The 21,173-nt window shown below is 40.6% G+C and overlaps 1 protein-coding gene and 1 pseudogene across 1 annotated transcript; both read left to right on the forward strand.

Moving 5' to 3' along the window:
- Positions 1 to 220: 220 nt before the first annotated feature.
- On the forward strand, positions 221 to 4,689 carry LOC123381171 (annotated as a pseudogene).
- Positions 4,690 to 16,360: 11,671 nt separating this feature from the next.
- Positions 16,361 to 19,782, forward strand: LOC123381172 (olfactory receptor 7A10-like). The gene has a single exon (XM_045041506.1). It carries the CDS (start codon positions 18,412 to 18,414, stop codon positions 19,378 to 19,380), a length of 969 nt encoding a protein of 322 aa, XP_044897441.1. The 5' UTR covers positions 16,361 to 18,411; the 3' UTR covers positions 19,381 to 19,782.
- Positions 19,783 to 21,173: the final 1,391 nt, after the last annotated feature.

Below are 21,173 nucleotides of genomic sequence, written 5' to 3' on the forward strand. Positions count from 1 at the left end.
AGCCACTTCAAGCATGGCTATTTCAGAAACAAAACCCACATTGCCAGCCCTGTAATTAAATAAAGAACCAGGGCCCCCCATTCTGATATATATTTTTTAATATTTTTTCATGTGTATTCATTTTTGAGAGACAGAGAGACAGAGCGCAAGCAGGGGGGGGGGACGGAGAGAGAGGGAGACACAGAATCCGAAGCAGGCTCCAGGCTCCGAGCTGTCAGCCCCGAGCCCCACGTGGGGCTCAAACTCATGAACCGTGAGATCATGACCTGAGCTGAAGCCAGACGCTTAACTGACTGAGCCACCCAGGCGCCCCATATTTTTTTTGTTTTGTTGTAGGGATCTGGTTGATTTAGAAACGGACCTTTCTCTCCTTTTTCTCTTTTGTGCTTTAATTCCTTAATTCCTGCTCTTAAGTTTTAAATTTACAAATAAAGAGTGAACCAGTGAAACTCTAGTCCCTCACCCCAGTAAAAGCAGACCCCAAGGTCCGTGTGTGCTCTCTGTCTCTCTGTGACTTCACTGTGTGGCCCTAGGAACTATGAGCAGTAATTTTTTTTTTTTTTTCAGAGTTTCCTGATGGTTATTGCAGAGGGTGTCTTGCAACCATCATAAGAATGATAAGGGCTGGTCCAGTCACAACGTTGGTAAATGATATGCTGAGACTGGCACAAAACAAACATGTATCCATATTTATAGTATCATATGGAGTATTTCACTGCCCTAAAAACCCTTTGTGCTCTGCCTCTTAACCCCTCTCGCTCCCACTGCACCCTTTGGCCACGTTGATATCTGTTATTCCTTTTCCGGAGTTTTGCCTTTTCTACAATTTCAGGTTTTTGGAATCATACAGTGTGAAGCTTTTTCAGATAAACTTCTTTCACTTAATAATATGCACTGAAGTTTCCTCTATGTCTTTTCATGGCTTGATGGTGTGTTTCTTCCAAGTACAGAATAACATTCCATTGTCTGGGTACATGACAGCTTATTTATCCATTCACCTACTGAAGGCCACCTTGGTTCCCTCTCTGTTACTTTCTTGACTACTGTTTGTGGCTAAATTTGAAAGGCTCTTCTTTCTATTTCTGTAGTTTAGTTTCTTGGAACAAGAAAACCAAACCCGAATTTCTGAATTTAGTCCCCTCCTGGGACTGTCAGACGAGCGGGGACTGCAGTCACTGCGCTTTTGGCCGTTCCTGTCCATGTACCTGGTCACTTTCACTGGGAACCTGCTCATGATCCTGGCCATTATCACAGACTCCCGCCTCCACACGCCCATGTACTTCTTCCTCTCCAACCTGTCCTTTTCAGACATCTGTTTCACCTCCACCACGTCCCAAAGATGCTGCTGAACATCCAGACGCAGAGCAAAGTGATCACCTATGAAGGCTTTCTCAGCCAGATGTACTTTTTCATGGTTTTTGCAGGATTAGACACCTTCCTCTTGACAGTGATGGCCTATGACCGGTTTGTGGCCATCTGTCAGCCACTGCACTACATGGTCATCATGAACCCCAAGTTCTGTGGCATCCTACTCCTGGGATCCTAAGGTGTTGAGTGTTCTCGACTCTCTATTACATGACTTATTGATTTTGCGACTCTCCTTTTGCACAGAGCTGGAAATCCTTCACTTTTTCTGTGAACTTAAGCAGGTGATCCAACTTGCTTGCTCTGATACGTTCCTCAATGTCCTGGTGACCTATCTCACAAGTGGACTTCTGAGTGTTGTTCCAATCGCTGGTATCCTGTATTCTTACTCTAAGATTGTAGTCTCCGTTTTGAGAATTTCATCAACGAGTGGCAAGTAGAAAGCATTTTCCACGTGTGGGTCTCACCTCTCAGTGGTCTCTTTGTTCTATGCTACAGGCCTTGGGGTGTATCTGAGTTCTGCTGCTGCACAAAACTCCAGGACAAGTGCCATAGCCTCAGTCATGTGCACGGTGGTGACGCCCATGCTGAACCCCTTCATCTATGGCCTGAGGAACAGAGACATCAAACAAGCCCTGAGAAAGCTCTTTGGCAGAGGGACATTCTCTGCATGTAGGATTCTTTGCTTTAAGATAAAGACTTGAGCAACAGGGCTCAAAACCCTGGAATATGTAGATCATGATGTTTGTATCAGTTCATAGATTGACAGTCTGCAGTTTATCTTTCCACAGTACTTGGGTTCTTTAACTTTTCATTCATAATCAGCAACTATTTCTTCTGCATTTCTTTATAAAATTTTAGATCTCTCATTAAATTCCATTGCGTGGATTTTCAGCAGCAAATAAATAATATAGGAAATTGAATACTTATAATGTGACAGAAAGACCCAGAGGAATAAATGTGGAATCTGTCCTCTCTGAGATGAAAGCAGCTATTCATTGGAGTATTCTGCTTTGGGAGAAAAATCATTTAAGTTATCAGAGAGTATACACCAGTTTTTGAGGTTTATGTCAATCTATCCTGGAAAGAGATCACATCTGCATCAGCAGAGGCCTGGAACCCCGTGTGATGACATTCACAGTACTCCGCATTCACTATGCAGTATCTAATTTTCCCTTGCACGGTCCAAAACATCCATGAAGTGTGTAGGTAATAGAAATTACAACTCCTGGTTTTTCAGGCATCAATGGTGTCACTCTTGGTGGTTATCCCAGGGATGCGTTATGGCTTTTCTTTTAGTATTTTGGCAGGTAGCAGCAACACTGTCTGGCGATTTCCCTCAGCACCTCCTACCGTAATAGCCCTTTCACAGATCACAAAAGCAGTATGGATATTCTGCCTATTTCCAGCCAAATTTTTGTAGCAAGCATCTCAGAAATCAGGTACTAATAGCAGGATATGATTATGGACCTAACCCGTGCTTTATGAGACAGAGTAAGACAAATGTCTCATCATCACCTGCTCCCGGAAGCCACCACTTTGGTTTGTAAAAGTTCACAGGTCCTTTTGCACACTAGTATTCAAATAAATGTTTAGGGAGCTCTCGCTCAAAAGCAAAGAGAAAACAAAAGAGGAGAAGTAAGAAGAGAGAAGAAAATAAGAAAAATCGGATAAAGAAGAGAGCTTGCTTGTAGCATTTGCCAATTTCCATGGTATAATTACCCTCATCTTGCCCAGTTTCAAGCTACCAATTTTAGTTCAGACCACAGTCCTCATGAACCATCATAAGCTGGCTAGCAATATCACTTCCAAGCTTTTGGGTTGGGTTTGGAGGAAAACGTAAAGCATTTGTTGTCATTTTATAGTCTTCACTCAGGGGCAACTGGTTCCATCAATTGAGGATCTGAGTCAGTAAAGTGTCTCAGCTCTGAGAGTCAAGTAGACATTATGACCCTTCATTGTGGTGATTCAGGTCAAGTTTTCTTCATGAGAACTGGAGGGCTTTTAAATTTTTAATTTTTTTTGACTACTCAAATTGGATGAATTCTTATTGAGCTGCCCATCATTTTTGGTTCATGAAGACACCATGATGAATTTGCCATTTACAGAAATCCCCATAGCTTAACCAATTTGGATGAGAATGATTAGCTCTTACATACACTATGAATACCATACCCTAGATGGTTTGGGACTGCTGACATGGCCTCTGGCAGTTCAGAAAGGGCTGAACACAGGAGAAGGGATTTTATATTCAGCATGTCCATGGTAAGTCTGTCACGCAGGGCAGAAGCTCTGTAGAGCTTGCCAAGAAAGACATTATAGCCCTCAGCAGTATTTCTCAATGACCTTACGAATTTTATGTTCTCTGAAGCCTTATTTTGGGTACACTTTGTGGTTGAGGTATTGAATCACACAAGATAAACCCATCACATCACCCTTGTCTCCCTGCACTTCGGATTCCTTCCTCGACATCATATTAACCTATTTATGGCACTGAAATTCTTTTAGAGCATGTCACTATATTTTTTTCTCATGGTAAAATACATATAAAATTTATTATTTCAAACATTTTGAAATATATTTGTGTGGCATTAAGTACTTTCTCACCATTGTGCAATCACCACCTCTATCCGTCTCCAGAACTTTCTCATGGTCTCAGACCTAACCTTTGTCCCTATGAAATATTAACCCCCCATTGTCCCTCTACCCAGTCCTTGTCTCCCACCATCCTAAATTCCCTCTCTAAAGCTGAGTACTTTAGTACCTCATATAGATGTAATTGTATAATATTAGTCCTTTTGTGTCTGGCTACATTCACTTAGCATTGTGTTTGCACAGTTCATCCATGTTGTAGCCTGTGTCAGAAACCATTCATTTTAAAGGCCGAATGATGTCCCACTCTATGTGTTCACCCTGCTTTGTTCATTCATGAGTTTGTTGATGGACATTCAGGTTGTCTCTGCATTTTGGCTACTGTAAGTAGAGCCGTATGAACAGCAGTATACAAAAATCTTTTCTAGTCACTGCTTTACCTTTTTCTTGCGGCATATAAGTGGATATGTAACCAGATGTGAAACTACTGGCTCAAATAATATTTCTACGTTTATATTTTTGATGAACTGGCACACTGTTTCCTCCAGAAGCTGTGCCACATTTTAGTTATTTATCAGCAAAGCACCACAGGGTTCCAATTTCTCTGTATCCTCGCCGACACATGGTTTCTGGGTTAGTCTTTAGAATAGCCATCCTATGGCTTCCCTGGGGAATTCTACCAGACATTTAAAGCAGAGATAATACCTATCCTCAAGCTATTCCAAAAAATAGAAAGGGAAGGAAAACTTCCAGACTCATTCTATGAAGCCAGTATTACTTTGATTCCTAAACCAGACAGAGACCCAGTAAAAAAAGAGAACTACAGGCCAATATCCCTGATGAATATGGATGCAAAAATTCTCAATAAGATACTAGCAAATCGAATTTAACAGCTTATAAAAAGAATTATTCACCACGATCAAGTGGGATTCATTCCTGGGATGCAGGGCTGGTTCAACATTCACAAATCAATCAACGTGATACATCACATTAATAAAAGAAAAGAGAAGAACCATATGATCCTGTCAATCGATGCAGAAAAAGCATTTGACAAAATTTATCCTTTCTTAATAAAAACCCTCGAGAAAGTCGGGATAGAAGGAACATACTTAAACATCATAAAAGCCATTTGTGAAAAGCCCACAGCTAACATCATCCTCAATGGGGAAAAACTGAGAGCTTTTCCCCTGAGATCAGGAACACGACAGGGATGTCCACTCTTACCGCTGTTGTTTAACATAGTGTTGGAAGTGCTAGCATCAGCAACCAGACAACAAAAGGAAATCAAAGGCATCAAAATTGGCAAAGATGAAGTCAAGCTTTCACTTTTTGCAGATGATATGATATTATACATGGAAAATCCGATAGACTCCACCAAAAGTCTGCTAGAACTGATGCATGAATTCAGCAAAGTTGCAGGATACAAAATCAATGTACAGAAATCAGTTGCATTCTTATACACTAACAATGAAGCGATATAAAGACAAATAAAGAAACTGATCCCATTCACAATTGCACCAAGAAGCATAAAATACCTAGGAATAAATCTAACCAAAGATGTACAAGATCTGTATGCTGAAAACTATAGAGAGCTTATGAAGGAAATTGAAGAAGATATAAAGAAATGGAAAAACATTCTGTGCTCATGGGTTGGAAGAATAAATATTGTTAAAATGTCAATACTACCCAAAGCTATCTACACATTCAATGCAATCCCAATCAAAATCGCACCAGCATTCTTCTTGAAGCTAGAACCAGCAATACTAAAATTCATATGGAACCACAAAGGCCCTGAATAGCCAAAGTAATTTTGAAGAAGACCAAAGCGGGAGGCATCACAATCCCAGACTTTAGCCGCTACTACAAAGCTGTAATCATCAAGACAGCATGGTATTGGCACAAAAACAGACACATAGACCAATGGAATGGAATAGACACCCCAGAACTAGACCCACAAACGTATGAACAACTAATCTTTGACAAAGCAGGAAAGAACATCCAATGGAAAAAAGACAATCTCTTTAACAAATGGTGCTGGGAGAACTGGACAGCAACATGCAGAAGAATGAAACTAGACCACTTTCTTACACCATTCACAAAAATAAACTCAAAATGAATAAAGGACCTGAATGTGAGACAGGAAACCATCAAAACACTAGAGGAGAAAGCAGGAAAACACCTCTCTGACCTCAGCCGTAGCAATTTCTTACTTGACACATCCCCAAAGGCAAGGGAATTAAAAGCAAAATGAACTATTGGGATTTCATGAAGATAAAAAGCTTCTGCACAACAAAGGAAACAATCAACAAAACTAAAAGGCAACGAACGGAATGGGAAAAGATATTTGCAAATGACATATCGGACAAAGGGCTAGTATCCAAAATCTATAAAGAGCTCACCAAACTCCACACCCAAAAAACAAATAAGCCAGTGAAGAAATGGGCAGAAAACATGAATAGACACTTCTCTAAAGAAGACATCCAGATGGCCAACATGCACATGAAAAGATGCTCAACATCACTCCTCACCAGGGAAATACAAATCAATACCACACTCACATACCACCTCACGCCAGTCACAGTGGCCAAAATGAACAAATCAGGAGACTATAGATGCTGGAGAGGTTGTGGAGAAATGGGAACCCTCTTGCACTGTTGGTGGGAATGCAAACTGGTACAGCCACTCTGGAAAATAGTGTGAAGGTTCCTCAAAAAATTAAAAATAGACCTACCCTATGACCCAGCAATAGCACTGTTAGGAATTTACCCAAGGGATACAGGAGTACTGATGCATAGGGGCACTTGTACCCCAATGTTTATAGCAGCACTCTCAACAATAGCCAAATTATGAAAGAGCCTAAATGTCCATCAACTGATGATGGATAAAGAAATTGTGGTTTATATACACAATGGAGTACTACATGGCAATGAGAAAGAACGAAATATGGCCCTTTGTAGCAACATGGATGGAACTGGAGAGTGTGATGCTAAGTGAAATAAGCCATACAGAGAGACAGATACCATGTTTTCACTCTTATGTGGATCCTGAGAAACTTAACAGAAACACATGGGGGAGGGGAAGGAAAAAAAAAGAGGTTAGAGTGAGAGAGAGCCAAAGCATAAGAGACTGTTAAAAACTGGAACAAACTGAGGGTTGATGGGGGGTGGGGGGGGGGGGAGGGTGGGTGATGGGTATTGAGGAGGGCATCTTTTGGGATGAGCACTGGGTGTTGTATGGAAACCAATTTGACAATAAACTTCATATATTGAAAAAAAATAAAATAAATTGAGTTATTTGAGTTTTTTTTTGCTGTGGAAGTTTTGACATTCGTTTCCATTTGGATATTAATTTTGGATATTAATCTATTATCAGACACGTGATTTGCCAATCTTTCCCCATTTTGTGGTGTGTCTTTTCACTTGGAAAATAGTGCCCTTCGATGCACAAACATGGTTCATTTTGCCAAAGTAAATTTTTCTCTAGTTGCCTGTGTCTTTGGTGTTATATCCAGGAAATCTTTGTGAAATCCAGTGGCATATAGATGTACCTCTGTATTTTCCTCTAAGTGCTTACAGTTTTATTTCTTATACTTCAGTCTGTGATCCATTTGGAGTCATGTTGATAGATGGTAGATGAAAGGGCCAGCTTCATCTTTAAGCATGTGGATATCCAGGTTTTCCATCACCATCTTGGAAAGGCTGTCCATTCTGCCACTCTTGCCAAAAATCATTCAGTCATAATATTTGCGTTTATTTCTGCGCTCCCTCCTATTCTGTTGAGTTATATTTCTGTTTTTGTTGTTGTTGAAAAAAGATCAGTTTGAAATTAGAATGAGATAACTCTGAAAATCGTATTTTCACCCTTCCCCAGCCATTGTTTTTATTGAAGTATAATTTACCTATAGTGTTATATTCATTTGATGTGTACAATGTAATGCTTAACAATTCTACACACTGTTCAGAGCTCATGGACATAAGTGTACTCTTAATACCCTTTATCTATCTTACCCATCCTCACCCACATTCTCTCTGGCAACCACCAGTTTGTTCTCTGTGTTTAAGAATCTGTTTTTTTGTCTGTCTTTTCCTTATTTGGTCCTTCGTTTTATTTCTTAAGTTCCCCAGATGAGTGACATCAAAGGGTATTTGTCTTTCTCTGACTGGCTCATTTCACTCAGCACTATTATACCTCTAGGTCCATCCAAGTTGCAAACTTACACAGTATTTAAATGTTACTTTTTTGCCGTTTAAAAATGTCCATTTATTCTCTATTTTTTCATCTACAGTGTTCTTTGACTATTGTAGTAACAAGGGTCTGTGTCTAACATGATTGCATGATGAGTTTTCCACAGGGAGAACTTGATCCTGACATCGCATCATGAAATCCACACTGAAACTCCACTGTTTTCATAAGTACGTGTCAACCCTGTAGCTAAAATATCAGCATCTCTGTTCTCTGCAGGCTGTCTAACTGCTCAGGGTCATGTTTGAATTGTCATACTTGCCCCCTGATTATTGGCCAGCAAGTATGAAGTATTTCCCACATTGGCTGCCCAGATACTTCGTCTTGGAGTGCCTTATCCCCTTCTCCCTCATCAAGAGTTGGGACAAAGAGAAGCTTGTTTGTGCAGCCTTCACTCAACTCTTCTGGAAAAGTTGACTAGGGTTGTACTCTTTTTCTGATGTGTCAGTGCCCCTTCAGGGTAGTGCATTCATGTATTTTTCATTTTATTTTGAAATTTGTGTTTTAGGTAGATAACATACAGTGAAATATTAGTTTTGGAAGGAGAGTTCAGTAATTCATCACTTACATACAACACCCAGTGCTCATCACAAGTGCCCTCCTTAACACCCAACACTCATCTAGCCCATCTCCCTCCCACCTTTCTCCATCTGTCTATCGTTAAGAGTCTCTTGTGGTTTCTTTCCCTCTCTCCTCTTTCACCCTTCATATATGTTCATTTGTTTTGTTAATTCACTTCCAATATGAGTGAAATCATATGGTTTTTGTCCTTCTCTGATTGACTTAATCTCAGTTAGCATGATACATTCTAGCACCATCCATGTCATTGCAAATGGCACGATTGCATTTATTTTTATGTCACTTGCCCTGTTGAGACTGTGAGCCCCTCAAGGTAAAGGACCATTCTCACACTTTTCTTGCTTCCCACCACATTGCTTGGTGCCTACTATATCACAAATGCTAATGAGGGGGTTAGAGGATGCCCAAAGAAGCAAATGGTTGAGTGATGTTAAATAGATATTGCCCACGTTGAAGGAGAATGAGAAGCAGGAAAAAAGGAGAATCACTGTGGGGGCTGGGGGCTGCATGATGGTGAGCCAAAAGAACAGGTATGGATGGGAGAAAGAAGATTAAGGGACACAGAATTCTCCAAAACCAGAATTAAATAGTTACTATGGGGAACTCTGACTTATTAGTGAGAACCTGTAAAGACAGGGCAACTTCTTCTGGGATAAGAGAGTAAATGTGATAAGAGACAATCTGGGAATGCCAAGTCTGTGTCCCAATACCAACAGTGGGACAAGTTTGCTTTCTATTTTTCTCTCCTAGCTCTAGAGACCCAAGTCTCCTAAAGGGAAGAGAGACAACAGAATATTTCATTAATGAGACTCAGGGGAATTCATTCCCTACGGCTACAGAAATTAAAATGCCTTTCTGCACCAATGGAGTCGACTCTTGTAACCTCAGGTGATATGAGCACATAGCTGTGTTTTAGAGCCTTCCTGGGTGGGGTCATGTCTCTTCCCTTCCTGGTGACATAACTTCCAGCTGCATCAGTCAACCATGGGAGAGACTGGGTTATTGATTTCACGATGTTCTGTGCTAACATCTGGGTGAGCCGTGGCATCTTCAGAAGTGCTGGGGAAATATATTATGGTAGGAAGGAACCCTTGTGTCGGTAGTTATTTGGGGGGCACCAACAGGGATAATAAGTTAAGGAGAGTTTAGTGATGTCAAGCCCTTAAGGCTTTGATTGTGGAGGGAAACTCTGGATACACTAAACCATTTCTCCCTGATCTGTCTCCTCCAAGGTGAGTGCTTCATCAATGGGCCTTCATATCTCAACAGCCTTTCCTCCATTTTCTTTGCCAGTCCTTCCATTGTTGGGAATGGCCATCTATCATTTTTGAATCATTTGTTAATTGCAGTCATTCAACAAACATTGTTTTCAGCATTTTATGAATAAATAAATGACCAAGACAGTGTTTCTTCTGTCAAGGTACTCACTGTATCAAGAGAATGAAAGAGGTAAAAATACATAAATAAACATATTAATGTGAGGTGGCATTGAAATCTGGTGAAGTAGATCCTCCAAAATTGGCCCTTTATTTTATTTGTTCTTGAAAAGAGGACTCTTTGATGGGAGTTAGTGAAGGCTTCCCAGAGCAGCTTCTCGGTGCTGAGACATGGAGGCGGTGTAGGGGTCTTCCCATGAGGACAAGGGGTGTGCAGTCCAGGAAGAGCCAGCAGAGGAGGAAAATTTAGAGATTCAGTGGAGCAGAAGTTGTGCTGCTGGGATTGGAAATACTTCTTACTGTCTGACCAGCCATCAGAAGCAGGGGCTGCGGGTTCTGCAAAACGAAGCCACAGTGGCCTGGCTGGGTAGGCAACAGTCAGATTACTAAAGAAAGTGACACTTTGGCCTGAGGGTTGAAGTTTCCTTCTGTAGTTAGTGAAGATTAAGTTCAGGTTCTATGTCAGGGGCGGTAGGAACAGGACCGGCCCGTGGAAAAGTGACCCAGGTTATTGTGAGGAAAAAACGATTGCTGAGTTCAGAGTGTGAGCGAAGCAAGGGATAGAACTAGTACCGTGGGAGTGAGAGGGGCTAGGTCTCTGGTCTGGAGGACTCATATTACTTCTTCCATCCTAAGTTTAATGCCTTTTGTTTCCTTCTTCTTTTTTCCTTTTCTTTTTTCTTTTTTCGGCCAGTTGCTCTGTCTGGAAGCTGCAAAGCTATGTTGCACGCGAGGTATGAAAGCAGACATGCTTGTCTTGCATCATCTTAGGGGGTGTTCTCAGTGTTTCCCTCTGGAGAATGATTTTAGAGGTGGGTTCTCATATATGACCTCTTTCGTGTTGTGGAAGTTTCCTTCTGTTCTTAGTTTTTTGGATGTTGTTACTATCAGGGAACGCTCCATTTTGTCATGTTTTATGTGCCATCTGTTGAGATACTCGTGTGCTTTTATCCTTCATTCTGTTAACGTGGTGAATTATACTGAGGGGGTTTTATTAAACCATTCTTGCCTTCCTGGAATAAATGCCATTTGATCATGATGCACAACCCTTTTCTACACCATGATCAAAAGGCCGCAATGCTGGCACTGGTAACACTTAGTCAAAAATTTTCGCATCAACATTCCTTGGGAATATTGTTCTGTACTTTTCTTTTCTTGCAATGCCTTTTCGTGGTTTTGGAATCAGTGCAAAGCTGGCCTGATGGAATAAAGTGAGAAGTGTTTCCCCTTTGAAATATTTGGGAAGAGACTGAGAAAGACTGATGTTAATTCTTCTAATTCTGTGTGGTTCTTGTGATCCTTAGCCATGACTACTCCGCTGGAAAGCCTAATATCATAAACTGCAATTCTGCTAGGAGAAAGACTCTGACTTATGGTGTAGCCTGTCCCCTGCTTTCTAAAAGATGTTTCTTCAGCTACAACAGTACACAGTACCACAGTAATGGAGAACTCTCTCTCTGTCTCCGTGTGTGTGTGTGTGTGTGTGTGTGTGTGTGTGTGTGCGCGCGCGCACGTGTACAGGACAGAGAGAATTTATCAGTGAAGTACACACCCGTAAACCTTAAATAGCAAGCTGAACCTGTCTTATGCAATAGAAAATGCAGCATTTAGACCAACTGTAGACATAAAGATAGAGAGAAAGATAGAGAATTATGTGGGAATGATTTATGTTCCATTTTTCTCTATTACATAAGATGTATCCTGTTGTAGACGGACACCATATATAACATATACACGTAAAAAAGACACTGAACTGTAGTGTCCGTTGGCTGAATTTTATTTTATTTTATTTTTTAGTTTACATACAAGTTAGTTAGCATATAATGCTATAATGATTTTAGTAGATTCTAGTGATTCATCCCCTATGTATAACACCCAGTGCTCATCCCAACAAGTGTCTTCCCTAATGCCCCCTACCCATTTACCCTATCCTCCCACCCACAACCCCTCCAGCAACCCTGTTTCTTCCTTGTATTTAAGAGTCTCTCATGCTTTGTCCCCTCCCTGCTTTTATAGTATTTTTGCTTCTCTTCCTTTATGTTCATCTCGTTTGTACCTTAAGTTCCTCATATGAGTGAAGTCGTATGATATTTGTCTTTCTCTGACTGGCTATCTTAACTTAGCATAATACCCTCTTGTTCCATCCAGGTCGTTGCAAATGGTAGGATTTCACTTTTTCTGTTGTCAAGTAGTACTCCAGTGTATAAATATACCACACCTTCTTTACCCATTCATCCATTGATGGACATTTGATCTCTTTCCATACCTTGGCTATTGTCTATAGTGCTGCTATAAACATTGGAGTGCTTGTGCCCCTCTGAAACAGCACACCTGTATCCCTTGGTTCAATAGCTAGTAGTGTAATTCCTGGCTTATAGGGTAGTTCTATTTTTAATTTTTTGAGGCATTCCCATATTGTTTTCCAGAGTGGCTGCACCAGTTTGCATTCCCACCAGCAGTGCAAAAGAAACCTTCTTTTATTGCATTCTCACTAACATCTGTTGTTGCCTGAGTTGTTAATGTAGCCATTCTGACTGGTGTGAGGTGGTATCCCACTGTGGTTTTGATTTGTATTTCTCTGATGATGAGTGATGTGGAGCATTTTTTCATGTGTCTGTTAGCTATCTGGATGTCTTCTTTGGAAAAGTGTCTATTCATGTGATATTCCCATTTCTTCACTGGATCATTTGTCTATAAGTTCTGTATAGATTTTGGATACTAACCTTTGTCTGATATGTCATTTGCCACATCTTCTCCCATTCCATCGGTTGCCTTTTAGTTTTGCTGATTGTTTCCTTTGCTGTGCAGAAGCTTTTTATTTTGATGAGCTCCCAGTAGTTCGTGTTTGCTTTTGTTTCCCTTGCCTCTGGAGACGTGTTGAGGAAGAAGTTGCTGCGGCTGAGGTCAAAGAGGTTTTTGCCTGCTTTCTCATTGAGGATTTTGATGGCTTCCTGTCTTACATTTAGGTCTTTCATCCATTTTGAGTTTATTTTTGTGTATAGTGTAAGAAAGTGGTCCAGGTTCATTTTTCTGCATGTGGCTGTCCAGTTTTCCCAGCACCATTTGCTCAAGAGTCTGTCTTTATTCAATTGGATATTCTTTCTTGCTTTGTCAATGATTAGTTGACCATACATTTGTGGGACCATTTGTAGGTTCTCTATTCTGTTCCATTGATATGAGTGTCAGTTTTTGTGCCAGTACCATACTGTCTTGATGATGATAGCTTTGTATTACAGCTTGAAGTCTGGGATTGTGATGCCTCCAGCTTTGGTTTTCTTTTTCAGGAATGCTTTGGCTATTCAGGGTCTTTTCTGGGCCCATACATATTTTAGGATTGTTTGTTGTAGCTCTGTGAAGAGTTATTTTGTCTTTTTTTTGATAGGGATTGCATTGAATATGTAGAGTGTTTTGAGTAGTAACAACATTTTATAAATATTTGTTCTTTCTATCCAGGAGCATGGAATATTTTTCTATTTTTTTGTGTTCTTCGATTTCTTTCATAAGCTTTCTATAGGTTTCAGTGTATAGATTTTTCATCTCTTTGGTTAGGTTTATTCGTAGGTATTGTGTTTTTTGGTGCAATTGTCAATGGGATAGATTTCTTGATATCTCTGTCTTATTGCTTCATCATTGGTGTATAGGAATGCTCTGATTTCTGTCCATGGATTTTATATCCTGTGACTTTGCTGAATTCATGGATCGGTTATAGCGGCATTTTGGTGGAATATTTTGGGATTTCCATATAGAGTATCATGTCGTCTGCAAAGAGTGAAACTTTGACTTCCTACTTGCCAATTTGGATGCCTTTTATTCTTTTATGTTATGTGATTTCTGAGGCTAGGTCTTCCAATATTATGTTAAATAGCAGTGGTGAGTGTGGACATCCCTGTCGTGTTCCTGACACTAGGGGGAAATCTCTCAGCTTTTCCCCAATGAGGATGATATTATCAGTGGTCTTTCAAATACAGCTTTTCTGATCTTGAGGTATGATCCTTCTAACCCTACTCTCTTGAGAGTTTTTATCAAGAAAGGATGCTGTATTTTGTCAAATACCTTCTCTGTATCTATTGAGAGGATCATGTGGTTATTGTCCTTTTTTTTTACTGATGTGATATGTCACATTGATTGTTTTGTGGATAATGAACTAGCCCACATCCCAGGTATAAATCCCACTTGGTCATGGTGAATAATTCTCTCAATACATTGTTGGATCCAGTTGGATAGTATCTTGTTGAGGATTTTTGTGTCCCTGTTCATCAGGGAAATTGGGCTATAGTGGTCCTTTTTAGTGGGGTCTTTGTCTGGTGTTGGAATCAAAGTAATGCTAGCTTCACAGAATGAGTTTGGAGGTGTTTCTTCCATTTTTATTTTTTGGAACAGCTTTGAAAGAATAGCTGTTAACTCTTCCTTAAATGTTTTTTAGAATTCCCCTGGAAAGCCATCTGGCCCTGGACACTAGTTTTTTTGGGAGATTTTTGATTACTATTCAATTTCTTTACTGGTTATGGGTCTGTTCAAATTTTCTATTTCTTCTGGTTTCAGTTTTGGTCGTTTATATGTTTCTAGGAATTTGTCCATTTCTTCCACATTGCCCAATTTGTGGGTCTATACTTGCTTATAATATTCTCTTATTTTTGTTTGTATTTCTGCAGTGCTGGTTGTAATCTCTGCTCTTTCATTCTTGATTTTATTTGTTTGAGTCCTTTCCTTTTTGTTTTTATCAAACTGGCTAGGGGCTTATAAGTGTTGTTAATCTTTGTTAATCAGTGATTACTGAAAGGTATGAATTTGATTCATATTGTTGCCTGTAGAGTTGGAGTTTCTGGTGGTGTTGCCTGGTCCTTTCTAGTGTTTGTTGATTTTTTTTTCTCTTTTCTCTCCTCAGAGATCCTACCAGACATTTCTTGCTGGGCTGGTTTAGTGTCCACAAACTCCTTTAGTTTTTGTTTGTTGGGAAACTTTTGATCTCTCCTCTTATTTTGAATGACAGCCTTGCTGGATAAAGGATTCTTGGCTGCAATTTTTTTTTTTTTGATTCAGCACATTGAATATATCCTTCTTCTCCTTTCTGGCCTGCCACGTTTCTGTGCAAAGGGCTCCTGTTAACCTGAACTGTCTTACCTTATAGGTTAAGTACTTTTTTTCCCTTGCTGCTTCCATGATTCTTTCCTTGCCTGAGTGTTTTGTGAATTTGACGATGATATGCCTTGCTGATGGTCGGTTTTTGTTGAATCTAATGGGAGTTCTCTGTGCTTCCTGGATTTTAATGGCTGTGTCTTTCCCCAGATTAGGAAAGTTTTCCACTATGATATGCTTACATCAGCCTTCTACCCCTTTTCCTCTGTTTTCATCTCCTGAGACCCATATGATTTTGATGTTATTACTTTTTAATGAGTCATTGAGTTCTCTAATATTATATCGTACTCTTTTGCCTTAGTTTCCTTCTTTTTTTCTGCTTCATTATTCTCCATAAATTTGTCCTGTATATCACTGATTCGCTGCTCTGCTTCATCCAACCTCACCACCATGGCAAGCATTTGAGATTCCATCTCAGGTATAGCATTTTTTATTTCATCCTGACTATCTTTTACTTCTTTTGTGTCCGCAGAAAGGGATTCTATGCTTTTTTCAACCCCAGCTAGTGTTCTTATTATTGTGATTCTAAATTCTGTTCAGACTTCCTGCTTGTATCTGTTGATTAAGTCCCTCACTGTCATTTTTTCCTGTTGATCCTTTGTGGCGAATTCCTTCATTTTATTATTTTGGAGTAAGAAAAGGGATTAATAAAGTAAATAAAAATTAAAATTAAAAAATTAAAAATAACACACAAAAAATAAAATAAAGGATTCTAGCTCCTAGGTTTGTTTTGGTCTGGTTGTTATAAGAAGCTTGATAGAATAGAGAATGAAGGTAAAGAAAAGAAAAAAAATGGAAAAAAACCGAAAACATTTGAAATTTAAAAACATGAATACAACAAAGTAGAATAAAATGAAATGATGAAAATCAAATAGAATTTTAAAAAATTACAAAAAAGTAAAAAATATAATAGAAAAATTTAAAGAAAGATCTTTTTTATAAAGACAGAAAATAAAATAAAAAAATTTTCCCTTTGTTTCAACAGTAAGAAAAGAATAGAAAAAGAAAAATATTGAATAGATGGACCAGGAAACAGAATGAAATACGATCAAAATTACATCCAGTTTCCCCTAGAAGTCAAACTATGAAGCACTTTATAGTCTGTAAACTAAGCAGCAGAGAGATTGGTCATGTTCCTCTAGATTGTGGTTGGCCCAGTTGGGCACTGCTTGGTGTAGCAACTCCGTTCTGCACTAGATGACTCTGCTTAGTTTAATGGGGTTGATCACTGTGGTGCATGTGTGGTGCATGTGTGTATGCGCATATGTGGGAGGGGAAAATGGTGTCAGCCAGCTACCCAGTCTCTAGTATCAGAACTCTATGCTCTCCCTGACTGGCAATCAAGCACCCTTCCTTTGTCTCTGGCTTCTGTTCACTCCCCATTTCTCCACTGTCTGTGACCAAGCTGTCAGCTTGCCAGAGGACACCTCCCTCCCAAATTTTATCTCAGATAGGGCAATGTTTACAAACTCCCCATTTCTGAGGGCCAAGCAGCTTTGACCCTCTCAGACCCTCTGGGGGAGGGTCCACCAAGCAATGTCATGGTGCCCGCCCACCCCTGGTACGTTTGTGTGACCGTGCTGCCGCAGATGCCCAGAGATTGTGGCCAGGTGCCCCAGAAAATGTTGGTGTGATTGTGTAGTAGCAGCATTTCAGGGATTATGGTAAATCACAGCACCCATCTGGCACCAGGCTTCACCCTTACCATCCTTGTTCCAACAGCAGCAATGTGGCTGTTCTCCAGGGTCTGCTGGGACCTTTGCCTGTGGCGAGGCTGCAAGGCCTCTACCAAATATCCTCCCAGCAGAGAAATTGCCTCTCCCCGTGTGGCCTGAGGACCCCTCGGACCTTGCTGTCTGTTTCCCTCCCCACCAGAGCTCTCCCAGGTATCGAGCTGTGGAGTTTCAGACTCTATGCTCCCCTGTTTATAGCCTCTTCATGAAATTGAAACCCTCTCCTTTCTCTCTTCTCCCTGTTTTTGTTCAGTCCCCTCCTTCTCTTTCTCTCCAGCTGCTTTTTTGTTTGGCAGTGCTTCTCCTATACTCTCCCCCATCTCCATTCTCTCTCCACAAGCAAAAACAGCTCCCTGCCCTCCATGGCTTCTCTCTTCCCCAGTTCACCTCTCCACGTTGTGTACCTGACAAATTCCGTGGTTCAAGTTGTGCAGATTGTTGTGTTATTCCTCAGATCAGGTTTCTAGATATGCAAGACGGTTTGGTGTTGATTTAGTTGCATTTCAGTGAGGAGAGAGGCAAAAAACTTTCCATGCTCCTCCGCCATCTTGGCCTCTCCCCAACATTGCCTTAGAATGTATCCACTGATACAGGAGGCCTTGAGCTCCTCTCTCTCTTATTTACATCCCACTCCTACACCCGTTGTGTTACCTGCTCTGCTCACAACTTTGTCTTTTCTATTGCCTGATGGTTTTGGGTGAGCTCTTGACTCAAGGTCTTTGCACATGCGATTTCTCTGCCTTAACTGGTTTTCTCAAAGTTATCCACATGGTTCATGCATCCCTGAGTTTTCCAGCTCAGAAGCCCCTGATCAGTCATGACACAAAGGCAGGTTTTCCTTCCACTTAGGACTACTGTGTCCCGAACTTTTTTCCTTATTAGTTGTAACCACCACCTGAAACACCATTTATTCCTTTATTAATATTCTGTTCCTCCCTCTGACACACACACATATTAGACTGTCTTGTTAAGGTGAAACACACATTCCTACTGCATTTGTGCAATGCTGTTAAAAATACTTGTCACAAGATAATGTGTTAAATTTTCTCAGGTGGAAAAAAAAAGGTCCCAGGAAATTTATGGAGGAGAACATTGCTTTGGATAATTGTTTTGACTCAGAACAAGAATTGTGAACAGTTTAAGACTCATGGAAAACATGGATATTTGAGAGTCCCTGAAATTTTCTGGTGTATATTCTAGATTGGTAGGGAGTGTGTAAGAATTAATGAATGAAGCATTTTGAAAAGACAGCATTTCTTGTAATTCTGTGATCATGCTGCTGCCTTTCCAATGTTCTTGTCTCTGTTCCAGCCATTTTCATCAATTACATGGAAGGAAGAAATCAAACTCATGTTACGGAATTTATCCTCTTGGGACTCTCAGACCAGGGGGCGCTGCAGTCACTGCTCTTTTGGCTGTTCCTGTCCTTGTACTTGGTCACCTTCACTGGGAACCTGTTCATGATCCTGGCCATTATCACAGACTCCTGCCTCCACATGCCCATGTACTTCTTCCTCTCCAACCTGTCCTTTTCAGACATCTGTTTCACCTCCACCACCATCCCAAAGATGCTGCTGAACATCCAGACGCAGAGCAGAGGGATCTCCTACAAAGGTTGCCTCAGCCAGATGTACTTTTTCATGCTTTTTGCAGGAATCGACAACCTCCTCTTAACAGTGATGGCCTATGACCGGTTCGTGGCCATCTGTCACCCATTGCGCTACATGGTCATCATGAACCCCAAGTTCTGTGGCATCCTGCTTCTGGGATCCTGGTTATTGAGTGTTCTTGTTTCTCTGTTACATGACTTACTGATTTTGCGACTCTCTTTTTGCGCAGATCTGGAAATCCTTCACTTTTTCTGTGAACTTAAGCAGGTGATCCAACTTGCTTGCTCTGATACCTTCCTCAATGACCTGGTAATGTATTTGTCAAGTGGACTTCTGGGTGTTGTTCCACTCACTGGCATCCTCTCCTCTTACTCTAGAATTGTAGCCTCCATCTTGAGAATTTCATCAGTGAAAGGCAAGTATAAAGCATTTTCCACGTGTGGGTCTCATCTCTCAGTTGTGTTCTTGTTCTATGGTACAAGCCTTGGTGTATATTTTAATTCTGCTGCTTCACAAACCTCCAGCACAGGTGCCATAGCCTCAGTAATGTACACAGTGGTGATGCCCATGCTGAACCCCTTCATCTATGGTCTCAGGAACAGAGACATCAAGCAAGCCCTGAGAAAGCTCTTTAGCCGAGAAACATTGTCTGCATGTAGGATTCTTTGTTTCAGGATAAAGACTTGAGTAACAGGGCTTAAAACTCTAGAAGAGCTTGATCATGATATTTGTATCAGTTCATAGGCTGGAAATGTGCAGTTTATATTCTTACCTTATTAGTTAGCTGAAGTTTTTCATACATCACAAGCAACTATTTTTTTGTAGCTCTTTAAAGCTTATTTATTTTGAAAGGGAGAGCATGAGTAGGGAGAGGCAGAGGGAGATTGATGGAATATCCCAAGACATGTCCATGCTGTCAGCGCAGAGCCTGAAATGGGGCTCAATGTCACAAATTGTACGATGTTGACCTGAACCATCATCGAGAGTTGGACTCTTATCTGACTGAGCCACCCAGGAACCCCACTTCTGCATTTCTTTAAAATTGTTTAGGACACTCATTAAATTCCATTGCATGGAGTTTTAGGAAAAAAATGCTCATGTATTCATTTTGAGAGAGAGAGAGAGAGAGACGGAGAGAGGGAAGGAGGGAGGGAGGGAGAGGGCTAGTGCAAGAGCAAGAGAGAGAGAGAAAGAGAGAGAGAGAGAGAGAGAGAGAGAGAGAGAGAGAGAGAGAGAATGAATGAATGAATCAGAAGTAGGGTCCTGGCTCTGTGCTTTCAGCACAGACCATGATGCAGGCCTTGAAACCATGAATTGTGAGATCATGACCTGAGCCAAAGTCAGATGCTCAACCAATTGAGCTACCCAGATGCCTCCATTGCATGGGTATTTAAAAACATATACATAATATAGCAAATTGAGTACTTATAATGTGATAGGAGGAGACGGTGGAGTAAATGTGAAATGGGTTTTCTCTGGGTTGAAGACAGGTATCTTTTAACATATCTACTTTGGAGGAAAATCATTGAACCTATCACAGGTTATATACAAGTTTCAAGGGTTTTATGTCAATCCTCCTTGGAAGGAGATCACATCCTGAAGAGCCAAAGCACCTGGAACCTTGTGTGATTAGTTTACAATAATCCACCTTCATTAGGCAGTCTCTAATTTTCCCTCACACATTCCTAAACATAAATTAAGTGGGAAGGTAATAGAAATTGCAACCTCTGATTTGTCAGGCCTTGATGATGTCATTCTTGGTGATTTTCCCAGAGATGCGTTATTACTTTTCTTTTAATGTTTTGGTAGGCAGCAACACTATCTTGTGATATCCCTCAACACCTCCTACCATACAGGCTCTTCACAAATGTCAAACACAATATGGCTTTTCTGCCTATTGCCACCTCCATTTTTTCTAATGCTGCATCCCAGAAATTAGCAGTGAGAGCAGGATACAATTATGACCTAACCTGTACTTTGTGAGACTGAGTAAAATGAATGTCTCTTGTTCACCTTCCTCAGAGTTCCCTACTTGGATTGTAAGGCGTAATTGTAATTTTCTATTACCTGATTCACAGTTTTCCAGCTAAAGGTCCACAGGTCCTTTCAAACACTAGTATGCAGATAAATGTTCATGGAACTATGTCTCAAAAGCAAAGACAAAAAGAAACAGGGAAAGCAAGAAGAAAGGAAGAAAATAAAAACAAAGGGATAAAGAATATTTGCCACTTTCCCTGGTATAATTCCTCTCATCTTGTCCAGTATCAAGTTATCAATTTTAGTTCAGACCACAGTCCTCATGAACCATTATAGGCTAACCAGTGCCATCACCTCAGAGCCTTTGGGTTGTGTTGGAGGAAAATGTAATGTCATTGTCATTTTACAGATTTCTGTCCAGTGTAAATGGTTCCATCAATTGAAGACCTGGGTCAGTGAACAGTCTCAGGACCGATAGTCAGGTTTATGACCCTTCATTGTGG

This window comes from Felis catus, chromosome A2, assembly GCF_018350175.1.
Source record: "Felis catus isolate Fca126 chromosome A2, F.catus_Fca126_mat1.0, whole genome shotgun sequence".
In the NCBI taxonomy this organism is placed as follows: Eukaryota; Metazoa; Chordata; class Mammalia; order Carnivora; family Felidae; genus Felis; species Felis catus.